Source organism: Nansenia antarctica (genome assembly GCF_963989245.1).
Source record: "Nansenia antarctica genome assembly, contig: SCAFFOLD_404, whole genome shotgun sequence".
Taxonomy (NCBI): Eukaryota; Metazoa; Chordata; class Actinopteri; order Argentiniformes; family Microstomatidae; genus Nansenia; species Nansenia antarctica.
The window spans coordinates 12,691-22,500 of NW_027662976.1; the positions used below are offsets into that span (position 1 = coordinate 12,691).

Sequence of the window (9,810 nt, forward strand, 5' to 3'; positions counted from 1 at the left end):
AGAGAGAGAGAGAGAGAGAGAGAGAGAGAGAGAGAGAGAGAGAGAGAGAGAGAGAGAGAGAGAGAGAGAGAGAGAGAGAGAGAGAGAGAGAGAGAGAGAGAGAGAGAGAAGTAGGTTAGCAGGGTAGACGAGAGGAAAGCACGAGAGAAGCTTGGGGTTCGAGGATTGACTGTTGCAACTCCTGCAAGCCCAGCTGAACCACAGCACCGTGGGAGCAGACAGACTGTCACAAGTTGTAGAAACAGTGCGACGAGGCGTTAAGATAACATGCAAGCTGCATCGACGCATTTCTTTGCTTTGATTTTCCCGACGCCAGACTTTGTCGAACGGTGAAGGATTTTTTTTATATATAGAGCTGCAAGGAATAATCTATTTAGAGTGGTGGGTTTTTATGCTGGCCTAAAACATCTCGAGACATATTCGTGTTGAGTTTTCCCCCACATGTCGGCGAGTTTTTGGATCTTGTCAAGATAAACCTTCAACATGAGAGGTAAGTAAGTGCATTATTCTAAAGATAATATTCGTGCTATTCTTTTTTCGAATGACCACCTGGTACAATGTCACACATTTGAATGTATATTGGTTGTAAACAATGCCATAGTCAATAAAGGTTATTATTATGATGATTATTATGATTATAATCATAGATCAGTGGTTGTCAGATCTATGTAGATGGACCCATGTAAAGAGGCTTGCACACTCCAGAGCAGATTCTTTTTCCAAGTGCGTATCGCGTTAATCCTTCATGACTGGTTTGGCTGGATGTTTTTGTACACATGTCATTGTCACCGTCAAGTTTGACTCATGCATGGGCGAGTTTTTGTGGCGCTGGACAGAGATGTATAATGTTGGAATTATTGATGTTTTATGTTAAATTAATGTTTTATTGAACATGTGTGTAGTTAAAACATAATGGATTATGTTAGTTCATAAATGTTGCCTTAACCTAGACTCAGGAGATAGTTAGATGCGTTTCGTATTTGGAGAAGAATTGCATAATCGCTTAGTTTATTCCACCTGGGACTCCTAGGGGTGAGTATGGACGGTTATGCAATAAGTGAAGAAGCGAGGAGCCTAGTGGTGGAGAGGAGTACTACACATCCAACATATTATTATGTAATCAAAACATTGCATTGAATTTTTCTCTTTTTTTTTAATGCTCAAATTTCCCGCCTTCCCACGAGTTGCAAATCATTCGTAACGTAGGCTATTTATTTTATCCTACATACAAATAAAAGATTCAAAGACTTATTATATTATATTTTAAAGCTATGCTTAATCATAGTTTAATTGGATTCATAGTTTTAGTTTTTTTTTTTTTGGGCCTTAATCCCTAATGAATGAATCCATTCTTGGTTAAGACTTTAATGTTGTGTGGGAATTAAATTAATCTCGTATTTTCGGAGTGTTGATATGATGGCGGACTGTGGGAGACCGCGGAGGGGGAGACACTTGGCCTTGCTGTTCCACTGACCTGGTTATGTCACCGGCCATTGTGGAGGGGAGGGAGGGAGGGAGAGATGGGGGAAGGGCGAGGATGTGCACCACGTTGGTTTCACCCAACTGCACCCTTGTTGTAATAATAATAAGAATAATGTCATAATAACCTTCATAATAATAACCTTTATTTGTTTAGCACTTTTCCTGCAAACGTTGCAGCTAAAAGTGCTTTAACATATCCACACAACATATCCACACAGCATAAAAACAATAATAGAACAATAATAATCAATAAAACACACAATAGCAATAATATAAATCACATAATAAAACAAGAATAAACCATACAATCCAAGGGGTAGAACAAAGATTAACAAAATAATATAAGAATTACTGTAAGATTTAAACAAGTAAATACAAATACAAATATCTACAATATATATAAATATAGATTCATCAACTAACATTAAAAGATACATTTAGAAAATAATACAATATTAAAAAGATAGGCATTCCGGAAGCTGTCTGATGAATTTGATCTTCAATTTGGCCACCATGGTCCATTATTTCAAAGCGTTTAATCTGGATAAGAATGATCCGGATATTCTTTTGCTATTCAAGGTCACATCAAGCCGGTCGATTTCCCCAACAGCCTACTACTCCAAATGTGCCAGTTGTATCAGATTCTGGATCGCAAACAAGAATCCGGATAATTCTGACATTAGATGACACGTGTGATTTAAAAGCCAGGCAAAGCCAGTTAAATCCAGACAGAAACTTTCGACAGTTCACTTCAGCAAAGCTCTGTTGCAATTATTCTGTTGCTTCACTAGTCTATACTTGCAAAACGTAAGATTAGGCTCGGGTTTGTGCCTCCTCAAAACATGTCTCCTTGTTATTGTTGTTGACAATGATGTTGTATTTCAGGGGAAGAGGTATAGGGTGATATTCAGGCCTTTGATGGAGGGATAGGGGATATTTAGTTGTGAGGGTTAGAGAGAGAGAGAGAGAGAGAGAGAGAGAGAGAGAGAGAGAGAGAGAGAGAGGGTGGTGGGGAGGAAGAGATCCAGAGGGGAGATTGTGGCTGAGGGAGGTTCTCTTCTGGCAGGATATCCACATGTAAACACTCTGAGGCCTCTCCGTTCACTGGACTGAAAATACACTAACAAAGACATTAACAAAGACTCTCGTTTGCTGACTTCCAAAGATAGCTTCAGAACAGCAGCAGTTGCTCCTTATCTGCTAGACTCTTCTGCTTTTGTTCATTATGGGGAGTGATAATCTTTAGCCACGACAGCCTAGGCTATTTCTTACTCGAGTGTTCAAATAAATAATTAGCACTATGAATCTATCATATTCAAAATATTATTTTAGCCCTCCCGACGTCCTGATTTCTTTGTTCCCGTATTTTATTGCGTTTCTCGATTCCTCTTTTTCGGTGTGCCGCCGTGACTCACTTGCAGTCCTGTTATTCGTCACGGTGTGAAGTGTTGTATAATCGTAACGTATTAACCAGTTGTCACAAGTCCATAACACCCCAGTCGAGACATATCGCTTTCGAACTCTCACACCCTCTCACACCCTCCTTACCAAGTGTAGGAACGCCCCTTATATTGGGCCCCTGCGGGTAGTGGTATGTGCGTGCTAGGGCACACCAGAGACGGTTGCGTGCGTGTGTGTGTGTGTGTGTGTGTGGGGGGGGGGGGTGTAGGCCTACAGCACAGTATCACAGTATCAGTATCATTTTACTGCTCGTTGAGGGTAGCAGTGACCGACACTGCGTGCTCCATAGGGCTTCTTCCCTGGTCGGAGAGAGCTGCACCCAGGAGGGTGGAGTGTTAGTCCTAGTGTGTCCCTTGACATCCTGTCATACACACCATGTGGCCTCTGGGAGTTGGACCCCAGGGGGCCTGCATGTGGCCTAACTGGTCATGTGGCCTCTCTCTCTCTCTCTCTTCTCTTCCATCGTTGCCGAACAAGGGAGAAAAGGAGGCAGTGAAACTGAGCCGTTTTTTTCCGACTCTGGGTAGATGCACATAGGCCCCCGAAAATGGTTTCCTGACTGAAATGATTAACACTCCTGACGGTTTTGTGAGGCCAACGAGGGGCCTCGAGGGATCAAGGGTCGGCATGTCCTAACAGCTACGAGCGCGTTTAAAAAGAAAATGAACCGTTTAGCCAGACACTTTTATCCGAAGCGACTTACGATCGCGAGATAACAAGGACCAGTCTCCCCCTGGAGTCACTTAAGGGGCTGAGTGCCTTACTCAAGGGGGCACGCTAGTGGTGGCGTTCCCAGGTGGGATCGAGTCCAACTACCACTAATCCACTTGGCCCGCTAAACACATCCATCTCAGACTCCCGACAGGGAGAGATGTGCCTAGACCCAAATGGTTTCTTCGCCGACTTGAAATGATTAACTCTCGGTCACGTACTGGTTTTTTCTGAGGTCGACGAGGCCGAGCGCTCCTCGAGGGATTAAAGTTCGGCGTGTCACAACGAGCTATACGAGGAGACACCTGCTTCTGGGTAGAACCCAGGTCGGTCTGGACCCCTCCCATCTCACCGCCTGCTGAGGGAGGAACATGCCGCGCCATGTCGGAAACTGTCGTTAAACGCCTCCTTGGCGTCGAGGAGGAGCAGCGCGCTCTCAGGCTCCTGTTTTAACACACCCGCACCTGAAGTCTGTGGCGTGGTGCCATGGTGCACTGCTCTCACTCTCTCTGGATGAACTATACCCCCCCCCCCCACCCCACCCCCCGAATGTGTGGATCAGTTGGAACTGGCAAGAGTGTGTATGTTTAGTCAACAGGTACTGACCTTTTGCGTGTGTGCGTGTGTGCGTGTGTGCGTGTGTGTGTGTGCGTGTGTACACGCGTGTGCGCGCACTGGAGATGTGGCGGGTAACACGTGGCGTCCTGATTCGCTGGCTGCCTGGCACATTGAGCGGGAAACAGTGACATCGCTGACGGTGTGTTCCGCGTTAGATAGCAGGACGAGAGGCGAGCCGTTTTGAGCCATAAAGCCAGCCGTGTATCTCTCCTATTGAATCAGCCTGCAGCTGAGATGGAGCAGGGTCAGGAACTGTCTTTCTTTGGAACCCGGTGTGTTGCTATTTAAGTTTGAGTGACGGCTGTCAGAACTGCAGAATCACTACCCCCCTGTACTGTCCCTCCTGAGACATCTACTACCCCCCTGTACTGTCCCTCCTGAGACATCTACTACCCCCCTGTACTGTCCCTCCTGAGACATCTACTACCCCCCTGTACTGTCCCTCCTGAGACATCTACTACCCCCCTGTACTGTCCCTCCTGAGACATCTACTACCCCCCTGTACTGTCCCTCCTGAGACATCTACTACCCCCCTGTACTGTCCCTCCTGAGACATCTACTACCCCCCTGTACTGTCCCTCCTGAGACATCTACTACCCCCCTGTACTGTTCCTCCTGAGACATCTACTACCCCCCTGTACTGTCCCTCCTGAGACATCTACTACCCCCCTGTACTGTCCCTCCTGAGACATCTACTACCCCCCTGTACTGTCCCTCCTGAGACATCTACTACCCCCCTGTACTGTCCCTCCTGAGACATCTACTACCCCCCTGTACTGTTCCTCCTGAGACATCTACTACCCCCCTGTACTGTCCCTCCTGAGACATCTACTACCCCCCTGTACTGTCCCTCCTGAGACATCTACTACCCCCCTGTACTGTCCCTCCTGAGACATCTACTACCCCCCTGTACTGTCCCTCCTGAGACATCTACTACCCCCCTGTACTGTCCCTCCTGAGACATCTACTACCCCCCTGTACTGTCCCTCCTGAGACATCTACTACCCCCCTGTACTGTCCCTCCTGAGACATCTACTACCCCCCTGTACTGTCCCTCCTGAGACATCTACTACCCCCTGTACTGTTTCTCCTGAGACATCTACTACCCCCCTGTACTGTCCCTCCTGAGACATCTACTACCCCCTGTACTGTTTCTCCTGAGACATCTAAAATATATACAGTATATATATATATCTTCCTTCTTCTAGCATGACTGTTGCCGATGGCCCCAGGCCTGAACATATATTACTTGTTCCTGCTATGACTGGTGGGATAGATGATTCACTTACTTAGGCAAATGTATTGATTGTAAGTCACTTTGAAATAAGCCGTCTGCTAAATGTAAAATGGAAATGAGTGATGTCTGGGTGTCAGAAGTCACAGTTGCGCCCCTAAGCAGTGAGCACTCTCTCTGTCAGCGGGTTTACCTCAGGGTGGCTGCGGTGCAGGTAAAGTTATTTTAAACATGATCCGTTGGCTACACTCCTCACTCTGTCTATGATACTGACACTCATTCTGCCATCAGAAACCCTACTGTTTAAGTCTTTATCTTTTGGTTGTTGCTTTTTTTTTTTTTTACAAATCTTTTGCTTTGTCTTAGTTGGAGGAAATATGACTGATGTTTATAAATATGACTGATGTTTATAGTTTCTACTCCGTGGGGATTGGCTCTCAGGATCACCGGGCTCTCGAGGAAACGATAGGTCAAAGTGATCGGAGAGGGGGGGCCTGGTCTTGTCGGCTCAGGGTCAAAGGTCAACAGCAGGGTCGGGGTGGAATTTGACATCCCCCCCGCTGTCGTGAACAAACTTCTGAATAAAGGATCGGTCTCTCTCTCCTCGCTGTGCAAACTGGACACACTTGGGCATGGTGTGACTATCCTCACTGCTGAGGACGGAAATAGATGGTCGTTGAGGCTGAAGCTCAATGTCAGAGAGAGAGAGTGAGATAGAGTAGCCAGATATGCCATACCAGACATTCAGCTGAAAGTTCACACTACTTATCGGACTTACAGTACAGTACAAAGCACGATCCATCAAAGTGACTTCACTTCATTCGCCTTGCTTTCCGTCATTTCATCACCTCAACACTAACAGTCCACTATGTGCCTGACATGACGTCATAAACCGTGACAACTTGATTTCTCTGGAGGTTAAGTTTGGAGAACGGTAACAGGACCTTGATTATTCGCTGGATTACGTTGGCCGGACTGTACGGGAACATCAAGTCCAAGTCTGGTTCCACCTTAAAAACACAGAGTTGAGAGCTCCTATTCAAACAAAGCATGCTTTACCGCCCCCCCCTCTCACCCGCCCCCCCCCCCCTCTCACCCCCTCCCAGCGGTGAAAAAGTGTGTCAGTAGGACAGAATGTCCACATGGACTGACACGCTAACGCCTTCGAGCGATCGCTTCTCTGTCCAATCCCGGGGCGGGCCCCCGTAGGCGCTCAGCCAATGGGAAAGCGTGGAGAGGCGGGGAGGGGGCGGGGGCCAAGGCTAGAGTGACCCTCGCCGAACGGAGAGAACGTTTGTGGAATGCTCGCAGACAGAGAGTTATATAATCCAGAGGTGAGGGAGGGCGGAGGAGGAGGGGGGGTTGGAGAGAAAGAGAGGAAGGGGGGAGGGAAGGAGGGAAGGAGGGAGGGAGGGGGAGATTTTTCCATTGCATGCCTGCAGCTGCTGGAGTCAGTCGTGATGGTTTTTGAGTCAACACTTTTTAGACGATAGACTTAGCAGACTTATCTTTTTTGTCGTATGGAAAACAAAAGAATCCACGTAATGTGGAAGGCCGCAACCACGCGTTTAAATCACTGATTCCGAATGTCTCTCCACGTATATTTGGGCCACAGGAGATTAATCCACATCAGTAACAGTGATTTGTAACAGTAACAGTGATTTGTAACCCGTTTTCCTGGCGCTCGATAGGTTCAGATTGAGCAACAGCTATCTCGTGGCACCGTTTCAAAAGCCATAAATGAAAGTTGTTTTTGTCCCTGTGCGGTGTGGTGGTATTACAACTGCTGGATGAGCCAGTCTGACCCTGTTTAACTGTAGGAAACATGGCTCTGGTTCAGGTGCTGGCCTCAGTTAAAACCTTTAACTCCTTGTGTGTGGTCTGGTGTATGTATGTGTGTGTTTGGTGTGTGGTGTGTGGTGTGGTGTGTGGTGTGGTGTGGTGTGGTGTGATGTGTGTGTGTGTGTGTGTGTGTGTGTGTGTGTGTGTGTGGTGTGGTGTGGTGTGGTGTGGTGTGTGTGGTGTGGTGTGTGTGTGTGTGTGTGTGTGTGGTGTGTGTGGTGTGTGTGCGGTGTGGTGTGTGTGTGTGTGGTGTGGTGTGGTGTGTGTGTGTGGTGTGGTGTGTGTTTGGTGTGTGTGGTGTGGTGTGTGTTTGGTGTGTGTGGTGTGGTGTGTGTTTGGTGTGAGTGTGTGTGTGTGTGAGTGTGTGAGTGTGTGTGTGTGTGTGTGTGTGTGTGTGTGTATGTATGTATGTGCTGTTTATGTAAAATCCATTTATCATCTCCCATTTTTTGTTTGCGTGTGCTCTGTGTGTGTACTCTGTGTGTGTACTGCTGTGTGTGTACTCTGTGTGTGTGCTGTGTGTGTGTGTGCGCTGTGTGTGGATGGACTGGTTTGTCAGACACCTGACTCTGTCTGTCTATTTCTGTCCCTGTACCACGGACACACACAGTTAGGCTGATCTGCACAAGTCTCACTTTGTATCTATCTGAATAGGATTATAATAACCTTTAATGACCTTCAAAAAAACACAAACATGTACAAGACGTTTTCTTCTTTCCTGCTCTTCATTTGTTGCATAACAGACACACTTTTCCACCCTTGTTGAGTTGCTACATAACGTAGGATGTAGTAATGGTTATTAAATGATATGAAGGCTGTCCACTGGGCCGTTCTGTTGCAATCGCAGACGCTTGCCAGCGAGAAGCCAGTTGGTTGCGAAGTCAATATTTACTGATTCCCCCCCCCCCCCGTATGGGTCAAGGCCAAAGGTGTGAGAGTGAGAGAGTGAGAGAGTGAGAGAGTGTGTGAGTGAGAGAGTGTGTGAGTGTGTGAGTGTGAGAGTGAGATAGTCTGTGAGTGTGTGAGGTGAGAGAGTGTGAGTGAGAGAGTGTGTGAGTGAGAGTGTGAGAGAGTGCGAGTGTGAGTGAGTGTGTGTGTATGTGAGAGTGTGTGAGTGACAGTGTGTGTGTATGTGTGTATGTATGTGAGCAACATGTTACACAACCACTTACAACACGTTACGCAATCACTTCTGTTTTTGATATCAGCCTTACTTGGCTGTTTACCTGGACGGCGGTGGCGGTGGTGGAGTGTTAGTCAGCAGTCGAGCGGGGGGGCGTGTGTGAGCGTGTCATATCTTCCCAGGCTCCTCTGCTCCGTCGTATGTCAACAAATAGTCTATTCTGCTGTGTCATCATCATCACACCTGTTTACCTCCCGATCTAACCTGCCTTCTCCTCTCTCTCTCTCTCTTCTCTCTCTCTCTCTCTTCTCTTTCTCTCTTCTCCCTCTCCCCCCTTCTCTCTCTCTCTCTCTCCCTCTTCTCTCTCTCTCTCTCTCTTCACTCTCTCTCCCTCTTCTCTCTTCTCTCTTCTCTCTCTCTCTCTCTCTCTCCCTCTCTCTCTCTCTCTCTCTCTCTCTCTCTCTCTCTCTCTCTCTCTCTCTCTCTCTCTCTCTCTTCTCTCTCTCTCTCTCTCTCTCCCGGCAGCTCAAATCGAGGTGATCCCCTGTAAGATCTGCGGGGACAAGTCCTCGGGGATCCACTACGGAGTCATCACCTGCGAAGGCTGCAAGGTAAAAACAACCGCTGGACGCTTTTATCCGAAGCAGACTTATACGATCAACACTTAATCAGCCATGAGGGGTCATTGACCCCTGTGAGTAAAGAAAAGTGTTATATCTTTGCACTCGATCAAATTTCAGGACCCTCCTTTCATGACTTTTCCTAGATATGTGCGTTCTACCACTCAGTATCCTTACATTTTCAAAATCACATCAGGATAAGCTAATGTAAAGCTTAGTGTTGTTCCGATACCATTTTTTGATCCCGATACCGATACCGATACCTGACCGTGCAGTACTTGCCGATACCGAGTACCGATCCGATACCACAGCGTTTGAAAAAACAAAACAAAAAAACATGTTTTTTGAGCCGCATACTCACCTCGATGTAAAATTATTGCTAACACTTAGTCTGGCACTGCTCAAAACCTTTGTAAAACAGGAAAAAATACCAACAGAGAGTGAATACTATAGAACTTTTTTTTATTGTCTACCTGGTATGGTGACAAGAAAATCAACCCCTTATAAAACCTGAAATGTGGCTCTCACAGATGCCAATCAGTGCAATATCCATTTAAGATATAAAACAGTCGTAGTAGTAGTGCAACAGCAAGTGAACATTTACAAACAAAAGAACTTTAGTACTAAAAAAAAAAAAAAAAAAAAACGGATTTTTGTTTTTTTGTTAGTACTCGCCGATACCGATACCAGCATTTTTGTGCGTATCGGTGGCCATGCCG

General features: G+C 46.6%; 1 protein-coding gene across 1 annotated transcript in view; it reads left to right on the forward strand.

Annotated features, from left to right (window-relative positions):
- Nucleotides 1–211: 211 nt before the first annotated feature.
- The window catches only part of LOC308175355 (nuclear receptor ROR-beta-like), a 17,276-nt gene continuing 7,677 nt past the window's right edge, over nucleotides 212–9,810 (forward strand). The window contains exons 1-2 of the mRNA XM_080551033.1: nucleotides 212–490; nucleotides 8,997–9,082. Of these exons, the coding sequence (XP_080407159.1) occupies nucleotides 484–490; nucleotides 8,997–9,082 (93 nt within the window). The 5' untranslated portion in view covers nucleotides 212–483. The remainder of the gene's footprint in view (nucleotides 491–8,996; nucleotides 9,083–9,810) is intronic.